This window comes from Apus apus, chromosome 2 (genome assembly GCF_020740795.1).
Source record: "Apus apus isolate bApuApu2 chromosome 2, bApuApu2.pri.cur, whole genome shotgun sequence".
NCBI classification, from domain to species: domain Eukaryota; kingdom Metazoa; phylum Chordata; class Aves; order Apodiformes; family Apodidae; genus Apus; species Apus apus.
In genome coordinates, this window is record NC_067283.1 from 84,236,320 (window position 1) to 84,255,755 (window position 19,436).

A 19,436-nucleotide genomic window follows, 5' to 3' on the forward strand; every position below is an offset into this window, starting at 1 on the left:
TAATTGTGCAGATGCATACATATTCTGTAAAATAAATCAAACCTGCGATTCAGAGTAATAGCTGCTTACAGGTACAGAGGAGGACCTGAGTACATGATTAGGATTCATAGGAATAATCAGCAGCTGTATGTAATTAAACATTCTGAACTAGGACCTGAATTGTTTTTATTGTTCTGCAAACAAAGTCTAATTTCCACAAGTAGTTGTTGTGACTCGGTAATGCTTCTCATGGATGTATGTTATAGGATCAATCTACTCATATACAGCAAGTCCAGTGCATCTGAAATTTTTTTTGCTTTTTGTTATAGGAGTCATACTCATGCTGGTTAGTTCAGGACATCTTGGAACAGAAGCCTACTATGGAGAACAGAATTGCAATGCACTGCTCTGGGTTTATATATAGATGTAGTTTCCAATGTTATCTAGGCTCTTGGAGACTGAAATTTCTTTTAATGTTTTTGAACTCTCCTTAGAGTTTCAAGTTCCTCATTTGGCTTATCACTTAATGCAAATGTCAGCAGTTTATATGAAGATATGGCTATGAGTTCTGTACTTATTCAGAATGATTTCTTTTTTGTTGTTGAAGCAGTCCAAATCTTCCTGTACAATAGAGTTACCCTTTTAGCATTTACCACTAATCTAGTAGAAATCTAGTTTGTTGCAACTTTGGAAATGTGTTCTGTTCCCATTTCAGGACAAGTGCAACTACAAGCTTGTAAAGATTACTTGTGGTTTAATTTCAGGTATTCTGTTCACAGCATATATTTTAAAATTAAATCAAGACAATTGTTTTGGGTGGCTTATGCAAAATGAAGTGGTTTAAGAGCTCTGTTTTCCTAGCTATTAAAAACCAAACCAAAACCAAAAAGACTTTTGGTCAATGACCTGGAAGATTCTACTGCAGGACTTAAATAGGAGTTAATATCTGTCAGAGCTGGAAGGCCTCATGAAAGGTCTTTGGCAGAATACAGGAACTGATAGTTCTCTCTTTCAAACTGCACATTGAAAGAATTGCATTGGTTCTGTGAGTTACAGTGTTGGCCTCTATTAAGTCTTGAAATTGAAGGTATTTGACTCCTTGTGCTTTACAAGCTTCATTATAATTACTGATAAATGCATACTTCTTTAAACTAGTTGCCTATGTTCAGATTTTGATTTGAATGGTTTTTTTACTTTTAAGTGAGTTTTATCACATTTTTGAGAACCAAAGTGGTTGTAATTTGTGCTATTTCAGGTCTTGTGGTGATTAATTTTTTACTACTATTTAAATGATATTTGAACTTTCTTTGAGTAAATTAAAATTTATTCTAAAATTATAAATATGTATTTAACCAATTCTTGTCTATCTGCAAGGTAACTAACAAGAAAAAACTCATGCTTAATTTTTCAGAATGTTGACATCTTTCAAAGAGTTTTTGAAGAGAGAAGAAAACTTACGGATTTCTGGTGAAAAGGAAATGGATAATCTTTTTCAAATTGTAGAAGTCATAGAAGAAATTATGATGTTTGATTTCTCAGCTTCTTCAAACAAGTCTCTAACTGAAAGGATCTTAAATAATACAATTATATGGATGAAAAAAATTGCTGAAGGGAAGCAATCTGCCACCAATTTCTCATTTGCAGCTTCTGAACTCCATCATGAGCTAAGAGAAAATTTCCAGCCTCTTCAGAGATTCTGGATGAAGAAGAAGACAGAAGTTTTCTGGCATATAGTGAAAATTATATTCTATGAACTTGATTCTAGCCTTTCTCATTTGAGTCAAGTGGAAGAGGAGGAGGTATTAGAGACTTTATCTAAAATTATATTTTCCATTACAGAAAATAAAATCCTTAATAGAAGTGTGCTGTTGCTCCAAAATATCCTGACTGTTTGGCCAGAGTTCAATACTGCTGCTTTGGACCGTCTAAAACACTTAAGTGAAAACTTTCTGAGGAGTCTCTATGAGGTCAGATCATTGACTGATGATCCTGTCAATGTGCCTTTCAGGACCACTAATGGAGAGAGTAATGCCTCCTCTTTCTTACTTGCAAATGCAACTTTTATACACAAAGTACAAGAATTAGGAGAAATTGTCCATGATTTCTTTAAAAACATCCAACAATTAAACAATACTAGTGTGCCCTCACTTGTTTCAATACTTTTCTCTCTGTATCAGAATGATGATCTGGTTTTAAATATTGAGAGCAATAGCACTCTGTTAACATTTCTTTATGAGACTTCAAAAGATATTTCATCTTCCCAAGTATGGCATGATTTCCAAGACAGGAACCAAGTTTTTGATTTTCTGTCTGAAACTTTTGATCTTCTCTGGAACTTCACCAGTGAGTCTCTCTGCGAAAAGTTACTCATCATTTACAACTACACAGAGTTTCAGGCCCAGTCTCTTGCTCAGAAAGGCAAAACAGAAATGCAAGTTATCTATAGCACTCTGAGCAGCCTTAAAACTTTGTTTATAGATGAAGAGCTCCAAACAGAAGCCTTCTGTTATTTGGAACAGTTTCTTGATATCTCCTCAGAGTGCCTGGTAAATAATGTGTGTGTTGATTTTTATCTATCAAACATTACTTCTGTAGATAATTCAGCAGAAGTTTACAATTTACTTCTGCTTCCATTGGACAGTGTTCTGTCTAATGTTACAATCTTGGGGGATAAAGTAAGCGTGCCTTCTGCTTTGCACTGCACTTTTACATGGCTTCGAACCTGGACAGAGATTTTTGAAGAAGTGTCCAAAATCTTAAATTTTAATTCGACCTTTTTTGTCTGTCTAAGAAATGATTTGGACAATCTCTCTGAAAGTCTTTTAAATACAACTCATTATGAACTGTGCAATAATACATCTATGGTTATTGTTGAAGCTACAACAGCAGCAATGAATCTATTAAAAATCATAATTGAAGGAGGTGGAGATTTGAATGACTGGAAAGATTTTGAATCTTTCCTTGCTAATCTTCAGAGTGTATTTAACAATTCGGTTGATGTCACAAGCTCACTTAACGGTAACAGTTTAGAAACTGGTTTAGAAATTATGGGAGTCATGATAACTGAATTACAGAAATCTATGCTGGAGGTTGTTAATGGAGAGTTTTTGAATTCTTGGCTTGATACTTTCATCTCAGGAGGACCCAAGGGAGAAAGTAGGGATGCTGGTGTATTTTCCATGGGAAATTCCCTTTCTACTCTTCTCAAACTCTCCCAAAAGGAACTTGAAATTATTCTCACTGAGATAAAAGATGTAACTGCTTTCTTTAAAAGTGTACCTCAAGACAAATATATGGTTTGTATCAGCATTTTCCAGAATATTACCAGAATGGTTTTGGATGAGACTCTGAAAGACTTGAGCCATTCACAAACAAATTTTTCATCACACCTTAGTTCTTTTCTAAACTTTTATAGTACAGTGGATGAAGCAGAGGATTGTAACAGATGGATACGTGGATTAGGTAAAATCAGTGAAAAATACAAGTCACCTTCCCACCTTGAAAGTGCAAAACATACTTTATTTCTACTGAAATCTCTGGGAAATACTGAGATAGAGGCTAAACTAATGAATGTGGTGGAGTTTGTTAATTTGATTTTTAATTTGATACTCCCTGAATGTTCCCTTAGTGGTTCTGATGTGATTTGTGTAAATGTTTATTTCAATATTATAACAGAAACTGTAAAATCTATTCTCTCTGAACTTTATGTAAAAGATGACATGAATGCACTTGAATTTATTTTTATACTTTTAAATAACACTGCAGGGCAAATAGAAATGGTTGGCAATGATTTAGTGAGTGACTCACACTATACATTGAATAAGACCCATTTTAGTCAGTCAATCCATGGATTTAACAAGACTGCAAGGATGTTACTTAATCCTCTTCATCATCTTCAGCTTTCATCAATAGAACTTTTGGCAGAAATTCAAAGTCTTCTGAAAAATAAAACTTTTGAAGTCCAAGAAAACAGCTTCTCTCATTTAGATATTGAGATTGAACCTTTCTTGCATGCTAACAATACCAGTTTGCTGATGGAGTTCTTTCAATATGTGATTGGTAAACTTGACTCAGACTTGCAGGGTGAACACAAAACATTTATCCAGAAACTGATAGAAACCACAGCTCTGAATATTGAATTGGTAAGGAAGGCATTAAACATTTTCAAGTCTTCTAGTTTAGCTGGCTTTCCATTAAGAGATGATAAAGAGTTTCTAAAACATATGGTAACTCTGGTGCACAATATGAAGAACATGGATGTTGAGTTCTTGATAAGTCAATTCAAACAAGTCCACAGGACCCTAGATAATTTCTTTAAAAATAACAAACCTTTGTATACTGAGAATTCTGAGTTAGGAATGTTAATAGACTGGTGGGATGCATTTGAGAACAATTCATGTAATTGGAACCTGACTGGCTTGCAACAAATAACACAACTCTTTGAACAAGACGAGTTCTATGATGTAGAAGAGATATTCCATCTCCTCCTTGATGTCATCAGCCTTACAGAAAGAATAGCTCACAGAAATATCACAGAAGCACTAACTGAAGTATACACTTTCATATTGTCTCAGGAAGAAAAAATGCCAATATTTACTGAAGAGGAGTTTACTAATCAAGGAGAAAGTCTTCTAATGTTACTGAAGATACTTGCAGATATATCTGATGAACCTGCAGAGGCCTCAGTTTGTTTTTCTGCAGCATTCTGCTGGACTGTCACAACAGCAACACCTCAGAGTGGCTCCACTTTTGAACTTTGTGACTATGTGCATAGCAATTCTACTCTTACTTACAATGAAGTCATCAAAGTCATTAAGGAGCTGAAACTCATAACTCTGGATGACAGTTCGTCATGCATGACCGAAGACTTTCAGACAGATGTCATTCACAATCTGACCTGCTTTTTTAATCAGATCAAAGAATGGAACTCCATTCTTTTGAAGTTTTCTGACCTCCATCATGTAAATGGCTCAGTTCTCAAAGAGCTTCTGGATTTTTGGAATGAACTATTCCTGTATGCTGTGCCACTGCAGGTGAATAATACATATGTAACCAACAATTGTTCCTTCTCACTGAAGAGACAAGTGGCTTTACAAATTGTAGAAACACTGGGCAGTATGCCAGTGGCAGAAATGGAGATGGCCAAAGCTGTTCTTGAACAGCTGAATGATCTATATAGTATTTTAAATTGGAACAGACATTCAGAGTCATCATTTAGACAAACTGTTCTTGCTAATGTTAAGAATATGACCAGGGAAGTTTCCAGAATCCTGGATACAGAAGCTGTCCTTTCTTTTCTTTCTGTAATTCAGCCATTAATGACTCTCTCTTCTGTTGGAAACCAGACATACTCAATGCTTATGATTTTATCATCTTTAAATGAAAACAGTAATATTTCTGATAACTTTGAGAACTTCTGGTTTCCTATAGATACAAGTATTGAAGATTTATTGGTGAATTTTAGTGTTAGACACTTACTTGCGGTGATAGATCAAGAGTTTAATTTACTAAAGTTTGCCACTGGACAGTCCTCTTCAGTGGCTCTTGATGTTTTAATACAGCAGTTTAATACATCATCTGTAGATACTATGTTAAGAAATTTTGAAGACATACAAGAGATTGTGAACAGCTTTCTATGTGAGTGTAACAGTAAAAATTTTTCTGAAATAATACATGCTCTAGTTATCCTTATGGCTAATCAAAATTCATCACATGATCTACTGCTGGTTGTCAAAGACATTATTGACTTTCTGGAACTATTCCAAAATAAGTCTAAGGAAGTTTATACTGGTATATTGTTCATTGATGATTATGGTAGCAGACAAAAATGGAATAATACTTATACTGTTTTGTTAAACAGTCTCCTTCATATAATTGCTGATCTTGCTGTTATAGACGAAGATCTGCATACAAACAATACTGAGTTTCAGATAGCTGAGTTCATTGATTCATTTTTTGATAATGAACAATATGGAGGAGTTTCTACTCAGTCACAAAACAGAACTCTGGAGATCATGCAAGAGATCTTGCAAATGATATTTCAGTTGACTACAGAACATGACAGGAACAAAATAACTGTCTTACTAAAGGATTTCCATAAGGATATAATGGCAGAAATGAGGTGAGTGTTTTCTATGTACTTACTTTGACAGTGAGCTGACAATGACAGAAGGGGTATTTGTAAACAGCTAAATCAAAACTTTTAAGTTAATTACTGTTTCATTTCAGATCTGCACCTTTGATTAAAACAATATTTTGAATCAACTAATATAATTCAGAACAGCTGTATTTGCTATCACATTATATTGTGTGGACCAGGCTACTGACTTTTTAATTGATAGTCTTAAGTGGTTTCTTTGGAACTATTATAGAACCAAATATTTTAAGATAATAGTGTCTTAAAATCCTTGCAGGTCTAAACACTGATCCCACAGTTACTGGCAGAGAGCAGTCATTTTGGCTACGGAGCTAAATATTAAAGAATGCTTGGGACTAATATTTTGTGATTTCTTCTTATATTTTTCTTTCTATATCCAAATATAAATATGCTGCTGCTGACTTAGGTAAAAGAAGGTGGCACTTTTGTGGCAATGGTTATGGTGTGGTTTGTTTAACAAATACGGTTTCTGAAGGAATCTTGAGTTTAAGATCTTTTTTTTGCCAGATTAATCAAATCAAATGTAATCCAGCAGCAGAGGTAAATCTGCTTCAGGAAAACGTTTACTGACAATTTATTTATTAAAAGTACTGCTAGACTGGAGTTGCTGCCTGTAAATAATACTCACTGAATGAATTCCACAAGATGGTAGCTCCAAACAGCCCTAGAGTGTCTTGCTGGTGGAACTACTGACATAGACCAGCTGAGAAACAACACACTAAAGTTTACACATGAGTCTTGTGTGGTATTTAGAACTTAATGTTTCATGTGGTAAACAGGGCCAGGTATTAGCCAAATCTGTTGAGAAGTCAAAATAAAATATTAAAAAAGTGCTGTACTCTTTGTCCATATAGTCAGTATATGCTGTGGGCTCTCAGTATTTCTGAAGCTGTTATGATTTTGCTAATTTTGCTAAAGCACTTTCTAGCACTCCTGAAGTCTTAAGAAAGTTGATGACTTGCTACCTTGATGAAAACCTGTTTGGTGGGGTTTTTTTGTTTGTTTGTTTTTTAACATGGAGGCATGGAGATGTTATATTCTGATTTTACCACAAATGTAGTAACTGTTAATACTGAAATCCTTGTATGGTCCATTGAATATTGAAGCCATACATAATAATTTGTTGAAAATTTTCTGTGGTGCCCTTGTTATGAAAATAACATTTACTTACTAATCTTTCTACAGAGCACTTAAAATCTGCAAGAGTCTCCAGAAACATTTACAACCTGCTGGTGTCCTGCTATTACAGAAGTTGCAGTTTACAATTTTGAATGTTCTTAAAATATTTTCAGGTTGGTTATCACAGTAGTGCCTGTATGGGTTTATCATATGTGTTAGTACTGCGACATTAAGGCTTTATTCTATGCAACCTTTTGGAAAAGTTAGTTTAGGTGATGACAAGCAAGGCGAGCATACTGATGCCTGGAAGTTAAGGAACAAAGGTACAGGAAAAAAATTCATGCACTTCATGTAAAGGGATGGTTTCTTTCTGGAGTGGTCATGTTGATTTGAAATACCAGTGGGAGCAGGAGGTCATGCAGATCTTTCATTTTTTGCTATGTGCTCTTTCCCTTTCTCCTGGACTTGCTCTGACACACCAGGAGCACTTTGTTCGTAGATTTGACTCACAAACCCAGCAGAAGACTATATACACATTTGGGGTTTGTCTTGTCTTTTCTGCTGGATACTTTTTTTGCCAGACTAGTGAACTGAGTTAAGTTACAGAGGTTTGTTTGTTTGTTTGTTTGTTTTTCCTGTGGCAGAATTGCTACAAGGCAGCATATAGCTGACGGTAAAAGGGACAAGTATATAAAGGGAGTGGCGCATTCCATTTCTGGTCGTGTTTAGTCAGTGCATTGTCTTGACTGTGACTGAATAACTTCACCTTCAACACATTTTTAAAGTTTGAACGTGCTAGGTTTATTTTATTCCCTGCATATAGGCCCCTGGGATGAGCACTTTAAGAAAGGCTCTGTATTGACCTAAGAGCATAATTTCATATTATGCTTTTCCTGGGGAAAGCAAAGCCTTTGCTTTTCAGAGTTCCTAGTTTAACACACCTGTTCCCAGAACTGTTTGCAAAGAGCAATTAGGAGGCATTAGCCTGTCATTCTAGAGGAAGGCATGAGATTGATGATGTCTCATACCAACTTAATTTCCAAACAAAACTTAAAATGTGACTAAAATCCAATTCTGACTATCTTCTCCACTCTTCAGTGACTGATGTAGTTACCAAACAGTAAAACAGTAGCAATGTTGATGAGTGATACTGGAAATGCGTGCCAGTCATCTGGGAACTGTCTTCAGCCTCTGAAGAGCAGTCTATTTATTGAGAGAACTCAGCTTAAGGAACTGAATTTTTGTCATTAGTATTTCAGTACACAGCTTATACAGATGTTTCATAAAATTTCATTTGATACAGAAAATATTACAAAACCTAATGAGAAAAGATTAAAATTACTTGACTTGATTTGCATTACTGAGTTGCGTTGTTTGCTTGTTTTAGAGACAATGGTGAATGTTTATTGCTATTCATTCTTGATTTATGAACCAAACATAAGGAAGAAAACATGCTAGAAATAGTGAAGTTAGTCCTTCCATATACTAGAATTCAGTTGTCAAGCCAATCCTTCCTTGCTGTCCCATGTACAAACCCACAACAGCTAGGGGAATGGAGCTTTTTTCCAGGGACCTGGGGACTGCAAGCTTGGATAAAATCTTCCTCCACGGGTGATCAGGTGATCAATATCCCCTCTATGGATTCCTTATCTCTAGATATGCAAAATGTCTGTGCAGTGCTGTTTCCTCCCTTTGCAGGTAGGGTCTGAAAGTTACTATTCACTGGAGGGTTGGTAACATTCTGGTGTGTCCACCGGGAAATAAGATTGAGGGACCCTGCCTGAGGAGGAGGTAGATAGATGTGGTTAATATTCACAGCTTCTCAGAGTTATGCTTCTTGCTCACGTTCTTATTATTGATCAGAAAAGTGTAGTGGAGAAGACTAATGAAAATTGAATCAAACTAACCCTTCTTGCCCTCTGCAATGGTAAATATATTTAGACAGAAGTAGGTTTTTTTTGTGTCTTGACACATCAGACTTTCTTTGCTTTGAAAAAATTTTATGTCCTTTGTTATTTGATTAACTTTTAATCTGATTACAGCAATTTATTTATTATTTTTTTTTAGCTGATTAAACCTGAATATTTTTTTCTTACAGAAGAACCAGTTGTCACTGGCAACATTCTCTGTGTTGTTACAAAGTGTAAAGAGGGATTAACCAGTCACTTACTCCTCTCTGTTATTGAAGTAATCACTGTGGTTCAAGATCATTATCAGGTCTGAGTGGTTTCCACACATACAAGTACTCTTTAGAACATGCATTGGAAACTTTGAAAACTAATGGAAGTTTCTGTTTTGTTTTATTTTTTTTGTTGTTGTTGGTTGGTTGGTTTTTTTTATGCTACTGTCTGAATGATGAATCCCTACAGTGGCTATACAAAGCTGAGGTTTGTATGGGTATAGCTCTGATAGTGATACCCAGAAGGAATTCCTTCAATAAACATTGGTGAGGTTTGAAAGCCATAAATATAACTAGAATTACTGTAATTCCTGTAACTAGAATAACTAGATTGCCATTCAGTACCAAATAGCAACCCATTTTTAATTCCGTTACATTTTATGATACTGCTAATTTAATCAGAGTACATTTATAGTTTTAAATCTTCATAGGAAGTTGTGAAATCAAGCTAGATACAAATAAACTTCTTGGCTGGTCATTTGTAGTAAAATAACAATTGCGGTTACCAGCTGAAGTCAGTCTGTTTTTCTTTAACAGTGCATGAAATTATCAAAGAAGAGTAACATTTGGCATTTAGAGACTCATCCCGAGTTAGAAGCAGGCCTTTGTACAGCACACACAGACAAAATACTAATGTCGCCCTTTTAGTATAGAATTTGTGTTCTCATTTATGAAGTAACTGCTGTTTTGTCCAACTGGACATTTTGTTGATATGAACAGCAATGTTTTGAGGTACGCAGACATCGGAGGCATTACGCGTATCTCGAAGTGGACTTCTGTGGAACAAATGCATTTCTGCAGTCACCACCGTTCTAGGACCTACTTCTGCAAATACGAAAAAAACCCTTGCAAAATCAGAAATGTGAATATTCAGGAGAAAAGATAAAAGTGAATATTACACAAAAAATACAGCAAGAAGAGCTTTGTATATGGGTATCCAGACATTTTGATTTGCTGAATGGAAACTGATGTTTAGAAAGTGTTTTTTTTTGTTGTTGTTCTTTTTTTTTTTTTTTAAGAGAAAATGTTCAGCCTGAAAAAAAAGAAAAGGAAAAAAAACCACAACTCATTTAATAATGAAATTAAATTTCAAAATACAATGTTGACATTCCTGTTAATGGATGAATCTCCTTGATAGACTAGGTCAAATTCACAAGTAGTTTTGCTTCTTTCCAAAACTGAAATCTTTGAAAATTCCTTGGTTCCTGAAAACCTGTTGCTCAGTTTCAATTACAAACACAGTCAGTAAATTCATATTACTGTACCCACACTCTCATTTGAAAACATGCGTCATCTAGTTGCCAAGACACGCTCCTTCAAGCAATAGTATAATCTCATGAAGTTGCTAATCATATGATCAATGTGCTTTGCAGGACATTGAAAGAATGTGGCCTGCTTTCAACAAGGGGGATTGTGAGAGTATGGCATATATGCAGCAAGAACTTTCCAACACTTTGGAGAGCTTTCTAAGAGCCTTGGAGAACGCCAGCCATCGCAGCTGTGAATGTCGACTCACGGGGAACATACAGAGACAACTGCAAATGTAAAGCATTTTACATTTTTGTACCCCAACATATCTCTTTTGTACCCCAATAATATCTCTTAGATATATTATTTTGTGCATATGTCTGTGTTCTAAATTATGTAATTACAGAAATACTGTTTTTCAAAGTCTCTTTAACTTTGTTAATTTAAACTGAAAATTGAGTGGATGCAGTACACAAATTAAGTAACTTAACTGAATTCTGGATAATTTTAAAAGCCCTTAAACTTGCTGAGTATTTGCAGCAGACCTTGCTTCTCTAAAAGGAGGGTGCTTTGAATCCTAACTAAGAATATTTTCCATTTTCCACAACTTCAGTTAGGTCAAAATTTTGATACCTTAATTTCTTATTTAATTCTATTTTGGTATGGCCTTGTCCTCCCAGCAGCTGGATATCTGTTGAAAAACATTGAAAGTTCAGATCAGTTCAGCAGTTCAAACAGTTAGAAACAGAGGATAGTGCGTGTAAGCAAACAGGCTTGAACTCAAATTTATTTTAGATTATTATACTCAAATTATTTTCCCTTGAGGAAAAATAGTAGATTTTAAGTAAATGACTAAAACTGCTGCTAGAGTATTTCAAACTTGCTGTCAGTTAGAAGTCTTCCTTGTCATAATTGTTGCTATACTAGTTTCACTGTTCAGTTATTTTCACAATGGGCTTGAATAGTCTCTCTGAGCTATAGTAATAATACAGGAGAACTTGAGTTTAGGTGCTGGTCTTATGGACCATAGACTTGTATCCAGTTTTTGAATAGTAAATAATATGTGGTGTGTGTGTACTCTTTATTAGTTAATTTTCAATTTTTTTCAATAAAGGTTTTAAAAATGTGTGTTCAGTAAGAAACATAGATATGAGGCATTGCTATACCTGTGCTTCTCCATAAACTACTCTTTGCAGCAGCCATCATGATCTCTACGTTTACAATCTCGTTTAGGCATGAAATATGATCATCCCTGCATCACGTAAGTACAGCATGAGAAGGTCTGTAGAGTTGCTTACTGCATTCACAGTGGGTGCACAGAGAACATAATGTGATCCTTTTGCCTCATTTAGTGGCTGTTTCACTATTACACTTTATACATGGTAATGTCAATGACTTATTTCTGATAACTTGTGAAACTAAGACTGTCGTTTCAGGGTGGCTGAAAATTTGGAGCTACAGTTGTCAGAAAATCCAGTGGCAGCTTTTCTCAGCAATTTTAATCTCTTGAATGGTGGGTTCCAGTTTTCTTCACTTTTTTTTATGAGTGACTGCTGTGTAATTTTGCAGGATAATAACTTTTTTTTTGCTCTTCAAACTTCTAATTTAATGCAGTATATTTTAATTGTACACATGTGCATATACATGTGCTTGAGTTGGTACAGCACAGCATAGTTTACTCTGCCAGAGCCTGACCAGAGATGCAGGGATTAATTTTAAAGCAGGGACTTTAGTTAGTGGAAGAAGAAAATCTTAAAGGACTAAAGGCTGCTTCACTTATTCCAGGTATGCTCATAATACAGGGATCTGGGATAATCCATGCTCTTAAAGGATAATGCAAACATATGCAAGAGTCCTTCAGTCTGCCAGAAGAGTGACCTTTACATAAGTAGAAATGGATTACATTATAATAAAGTTTGTGTGTCCTTTATCACCCCCCCAGAATAAACCTAAGAAAAAGGATACAGTCTGAGGGAAATTTAATTAAGCAGATTGGTACAGTTGGCACTATTTTTCTTCTCTTACAGGTGTGAAAGTCAAAGAGTGTGTGCAGAATCTTACACAGCTGAGGCTGGACATTGGGTCTTCTGTCAATATTTCTGAAGAAACTGTCAGTACCCTATTGGAAGCCAGTATCTCTCATTCAAAGGTAAAAGATCAAAAAGAGGTGTTAAATTAATGGGTCAGCCTTTAGCCTGATGAGCAAACTGAAACAAAACAAACCACTTCGTTTGTTTTGAGTCTTACATTTTCACTTGCCACTTCTATGTAGAATATTTTTGACACTTTATGACTTCAAAATAATAATAATATTTGGCATTAAGAGATCAGTTTGTGGTAGCACTAGTCTTCTGGTCTAAATGGCACCTCTTCATTACTTTCAGCAGTGTTATACCCGCCTTGGGCTCACACAGAATTTGAACTTTGCTATTTTGATACTGTAGAAAAGGTGAAGATTCCTGGAGCAATAATTTTTTATCTGTCTACCTCTGATCCTTGAAGTATAGCATTATCTGATTTTTTTTTTTTTATTCCTTTGTGTGCTCCTCATTGTCCTTGCATTATCTTACCAGTACCTTACCTCACCTCCATTTATCTGTTGTCTCTTGACTAGTGTTTAAAGAGTGGATGGTGTAAGCTTTCTGAGTGAGGGACTGTGTGTGTTATCATTGCTGCTGTTTCCTGTGACCCCAGTGATTAGTAGAAATCGTGAAAAATGTCACCTAACTTACAGGTGCTCTCTCATGTTTAATGTTTGTATGACTGAAAAGAGCTGGAGGCACATTTGTTATAACCAGGTGAATTGAGCAGCCACTGGGTGTCTCTGATGCTCCACTTGCAGAAACAGTTGCAAGTTTGTGAAAAGTGTGAGTATTAAAAAGGCAGTTCAGACCATCATAACTACTTACAGATGATTTGTTCTTCTGTTTCTCTGGCAGTGTGACTGCTTTTATTGGTAGGTTGTTATTTTGATACCAGTAAATGACGAGAGAACTAGTGTGGAAATTATCCAGTTCAGGGGGATTCAGTGTACCATTGATCTTTTGGAATAATAATGCTAATTATATGAATTTTCAAATTTCTAGCCTTTTTTTTTTTTTTTTTTTTTTCCATAGTCCTATACAGAGTAAAAATACATGTGCACATTTCACATTTGCATATTTATGCTGATTTTTTTTTTTTTTCTTAAGTGTTTAAATCCTCCCACAGTTGGAATTAGGCATTAAAGCCTATGTCTTTTACTGATTATACAAAATGCACAAATATAATTTAGGCATGTCCCTTATGTTTATGCTATATATAGCCACTCTCTGATAACTGTAGTGATCGCTGCAGTCCTATATTTCTGTGATTGGCTACTAATACTGTCCTTGCCTCTGGAATAGTAAGAGTAAACCTTTGAGTTGTTTGTGCTTAGTGCACTTACCTTTCATTTCTACCACAATATTACACTCTGCCTATGCCCATTGTCATGTAATTAAGTGTTTTGAAACTGCTCAGAACATGTAACCTAAAGATTACAAGCATTCATTTGCTAAACCTAGGAGTTTGGATTAGCTCTGGTCCTCACAAAGTTGCAAGAAAAGTTCAGAGGGACTTAATATAGTGGATAAAAATCTGAATGGATTAAAAATGGACTGAAATGGTGTTATTTTTGTGGGACATGGGGAAATAAATTTCCAATTGTATTCACAAATTTCCTCCACAACAAGAAGTGCGAATCAGTATTCTTTTATGCTGCTAGCAGAGTTATATTTATATTCATATTCTGTTCCTTGTATGCACACAAAAAAGTGAATATTTAAATATATAGGAAGTCACAGAAGCAAAATTTTGGTCCATGATAAAACTCATAGAATAAAATGGTTTGGGTTAGAAAGGACCATTAAAGTTAATCTATTCCAACTCAAAATCCAAAGATCAAATTAATAACTTGGAAATTAAACTGTTCATAGGAATTAAAGAGTTAAATTGTATATCTTGACCAACTTTGGCTCCTAATTTGATTTTCTTGGGATTCTTCTCCCTCACTGAGTGCTGTTACAGGTTATAGATGCATTCATTAGAGAAAGCACAAGCAGGTTCTGTCCTAGAGTACAGTGGAGTCCTGAGTGCAGTACTTGGGCTCCTACAGTCTCTGAACTTGTAAGTGTTCTGAACTTGCTGCCATTTCCTTTCTTGCAGGCATTTTAGTAAATGGTAGCTAATAACTCCAGAGATATCTGGGTTGCAAGCATTTGTCTTTTAATATAACATTTTTGTAGGCAGCAATAAACCATTGTTATCCAAGGAGTTTTTATTGTAGTCTCACCCAAGGCCTGCTTATGCATTTCTCCCTTTATTCACTACTAAATAATAGCACTTCAAAGGAGTGTTGAACTGAGAAATGTGAGCTGGCTCAGAGTGATTGCTGTGCTATATCGACATCTGTAAGTGTCAAATTTGTGCGTCCTCTGAAAGGAGGAAGGTCCATATTATTTGATTTTAGTGATTAATTCATCTAGATTTTGATCTTTAGGTGTCTCTGCAACAAAGGTCTACATCTGCGAGAATGGGTGTGTTCAGCTTTGTAAATATTCTGCTTATGGTGTGAGCGCTGATAGAATGAATGTTCGACTTTTCACACATAAAAGTGAATCTTTATAAGAAATGCACTGAATCTCTTTATATATCCGTAGAGTATAAGGTAAGAACATACCAATCTGATATAGGTCTGTATATTTCATTATTTCAGGTCTATTGATGACTACAAATTTTCATGTTACCATCACACACATTCTCACCTTCTTGAGTATAAAAGAAGGTGATGCATTTCAGTGAGAATTTCTTTTAATACGCGTGCATTATGGTAGGTTTTTTACAGTGCCTTTGTGGTAGCTTTAACTGGAAGATGTGATGAAGTACTCAGCCTGCTACTAAAGCTGCCTGAAAACAATAGAACTTCCCTGGTAGTGGAAGAATTATGTTCTTTACCAGCACTGGACTTATATACTACATTTGTACTGATTATACAGAATTTGAACTTACGCCATATAATTTACAAGGTAAGATAGGGGAAAAAAAGCATTTGATTCCTATGTTTTGATTCCTATGTTTTTTTTTAAGCTTGTCTAAACCATGCAGGTAGATATATGAACAGTTGTATTATTTCTTCAAATGTGCTTTCTCTGTGGAAGAAAGCACTGGATGTATGGTGCTTTTTCTTTTTTTTTTTTTTTTTTTTTTTTTCCCCATTTATATCCACGAAGCAAACACAACAGTTGAAGATTCTACTGTATTCCATGTCTTGCTTATTCAGGAAAATTGTATCTGGGGAGTTAATTATGAAAGCTTCAGAGAAAACATAGGTGAAGATGCAGTTTTATTAATCTTTAGCAGAGTCTGCAGTTAATGCAATTAGTCACTTCTTGATCTGTAACTGTTGCAAGACTGATCAAATGACTGTAAAAAGAACAGTGCAGTGGCAAAACTATAATGAAGTGGATGCAGAAGTCTCTAGCAAAACTAGTATCTGTAGAACTGTAGATAATCTGGGATCTAGTGTGGGGTTTCAGTGAGATATTTTCACTCATGAGAGCAAATTTATTGGATGAGATTTATGGTAGCAAATGTTTATTTCAGTTCTTTTGGGTAATTAATTGACAGAATAAAAAATGTTTTAAGTATTAAGTAGTTGAAAAGTTGTTATAATATTAGGAGGAAGAACACTTTGTTCTAAATCCATAGACACCAGGTTATATTCTGGATGTTGTACGCAAGGTTAAACAGATTTGCCACACCCTTTTAAAAAACAAAACAGTTTCCAAGAATAGGTTGAGATACCTGAAGGAAAAAATAAGATCTCTTCTTTCTGAATTATCTGCAAACCTAGAGGGAAAAATCCCCCCCCGAAACAACCAGTGCTTATTCTGGTGGGCTTTTCTACTGAGCCTTACTGAAGCATAATGAATTCCTAGCAAAGAATAAAGAAATGGTGACAGCTTAACCTATATTATTGTGTAAGTTTTGCTATTTTTTTTAACTGAATAATTTCCAGGGGAATTCTTTGTGGTTTTGGTTTGGTTTGGTTTGGTTTTATTTTGTGTGTGTGTAAAAACAGGTAAAGGGTTGAGAAGAAAATTTAAGCATAGACTTTATTGTAGTAGGAATTCAAATAAAGGTGGATAAAAAAAAGATAGAGGAAACACCTGAAACTATGTAATGAAATCATATTGGTTTTAATACCAGGCATAGGCAAGTAACAATGAATCAGTTTGCATTACCATAAAATCTAAGTAAATGATTCCTAAAGCAACTAAAATTGTGGTTTGATTTAATTTAACTTACAAATTATTTTCACAATATTAAACTGTTGCTTCAAGCATCTTGAACCTGTTGAAGGAAAAGTTCTCATTTTCACTGAATTCCAAGGGGGGCATCATGCTTCAGATCCCATTAGAATCTTGAGTAGGAGAGCTCTCTTCAGCTTGGTAGGTATAAACAAGTTTTCTGGATTTTAATTCCTGCTTTGTCATAGGTCAGTACTAACATTACCAGATAATTTTTCTTTAGCTGAATTTGAGAGTAACTGAGGAGTTATACTGATAGGAATTTTGTTAAATATGGTTTGCAGTAACATTGCATAATCAGTTTTATAAAAAGACTGAATAATTTGAAGTGTTCCATTGAAAGGTTAAAATTTGTTCCTAATTGGAATATATTGTTCTGATTTTTCCTTCCTTTCCAAGATTAAGATACCATCTGAGATAGGCAATGTATTAAACATGCTACTGGATGTGGTTTCTAGTATCAACTCTCTTCTCAATAAAACCCACCATGTCATGGAAGACCTTCCAGTGTTCCTCCAAGAAATTCAACATATTGGTTTGCTTGACATCTCTGCATTACAGCAGGTATGTGTATGATTTTAATTTACAAACTTAATTCCCATCATGAGATGCTTTTTTAGGTGTGTGTGCTTAGTATGGTGGAACAATATTAGAAATTGTGTCTTAGAAAGTTGGGAACTTGAGAGAAGAGAGTCCATAGACCTAGGAAGACTTGTTTGGTTTCTATCAAGCACTGGCAATTTTGAGATAATTAATGTATTGTTTCTGTCATATCTTTTTTTCATTATTTTATGAGATCATATACAGTTAATATGGTGTTAGGCTACTGAATAGTAATAGTATGTAGTATCTGTGATTTCATAGAATCATAGAACTATTCAGGTTGGAAAAGCCTTAAACACATCCAGGGATGGTGACTCACCTCCCTGGGCAGCTTATTCCAGTGTCTAACCACTCTTTCTATGAAATAATTTTTCCTAATGTCCAGTCTAAACCTCCCCTGCTGCATCTTGAAGCCATTCCCTCTTGTTCTGTCACTAATTACCTGTGAGAAGAGACCAGCACCAACCTCTCTACAATGACCTTTCAGGTATTTGTAGAGACTGATGAGGTCTCCCCTCAGCCTCCTCTTCCTCAAGCTAAACATTCCCAGCTCCTTCAAGCGTTCTTAATGAGATTTATTCTCTAGGCCCTTCACCAGCTTCGTTGCCCTCCTCTGTACTCACTCCAGCACCTCAATATCTCTCTTGAATTGAGGTGCCCAAAACTGGATGCAATACTCCAGGTGTGGCCTCACCAGTGCTGAGGACAGGGTATAGCCATGTGCTTTCTGCTCATGCTGTATTTTAAATTTTTTTTTTTATGATCAGACTACTTGTTTATAAGAAATAGCTTTGGGTTTTTTTTAAAGGATAAGATTTCAAGATTGCATGTGCAGTTCTTTTATCTGCTATGGGTTTCTGTTTCTGCCAGCAGTTACGGTTTTTGTGTGATAGTTCTGCTTGACATTTAAAAACAAGTGGCATGAGCTGTGAGTGGGGATATTTCTTTTGTCCTTGCCTTGCAGAGTGGTTGCTGTGGGAAATAGTGCAAGCTCATTTGTGACTACAGTACAAACACTGCCTTAAAAACTGTTTTTCCTAGTGATATGAATCTTAAAATCTTCTAATCCTTGCGGCAAAGAAGCATATTGTAAAATGCTGTTCTGTGCATATTTGTTTTGGTTTTGAGGCTCTCTTCTTCGGGATACTTCTTTGGTTGCCACAATAAAAAGTGGCTTTCATCAGATGCTTGCATATTTTCTTCTTTCTTAACTAGTTTTGTTTGTGTCAGGCTTTCCTTTGAACAAATGAAGTGTTCTTTTTGGAGTGAAATCCCAAAGCTGTTTATGTGATAAAAGAATATTTCAGAAGTTCCTGCTCAAAAAAAGTTTACAAAGGAATAAAAGGAACAGCAGAGGGCCATCTAGTCACAGTTTTAATCTTTGCTCCATGGCAATCCATATTATTTTGTAACAGCATACGTTTAACCTTGGAATTTTTATTCCTTTTTACATCTTACCTTTTTTTGGTCACTTTTTCTGACACAGTCTTTTTTTTCTTAGTTGTTGTTAATTCCTTTTTTTTTCTTGAGAAACTGCTCTTTGTTTTTGTCAGCTAAAGATTTGTGGAGGATTAAAAAATCAGTGTCAATTTCTTTTGCTAACAGATTAGATGATTTATGTTTGGAACGGCTCTTCTGTCTCTCAAACTTTCTCATTTTGTAGACTAGTAAAAGTTCATTTTCAGATTTAACTGGATTTTTTTCTACTTTCCAATAATTCCTTTAATTATTAATTATTTTGTTTGCTTCTTGCCTATAGTGGCCAAACCTGTGCTACTGAATAAGTGTGCTACTTAAGGGCAGACATTGCTTATACACTTTC

At 35.2% G+C, this 19,436-nt stretch overlaps 1 protein-coding gene across 1 annotated transcript in view; it reads left to right on the forward strand.

The window, feature by feature from the left end:
* The window catches only part of ABCA13 (ATP binding cassette subfamily A member 13), a 165,533-nt gene that overhangs the window by 25,226 nt on the left and 120,871 nt on the right, over positions 1–19,436 (forward strand). The window contains exons 11-18 of the mRNA XM_051610260.1: positions 1,391–6,100; positions 7,900–7,928; positions 9,354–9,472; positions 10,808–10,977; positions 12,119–12,195; positions 12,710–12,831; positions 15,536–15,727; positions 17,411–17,575. Of these exons, the coding sequence (XP_051466220.1) occupies positions 1,391–6,100; positions 7,900–7,928; positions 9,354–9,472; positions 10,808–10,977; positions 12,119–12,195; positions 12,710–12,831; positions 15,536–15,727; positions 17,411–17,575 (5,584 nt within the window). The remainder of the gene's footprint in view (positions 1–1,390; positions 6,101–7,899; positions 7,929–9,353; positions 9,473–10,807; positions 10,978–12,118; positions 12,196–12,709; positions 12,832–15,535; positions 15,728–17,410; positions 17,576–19,436) is intronic.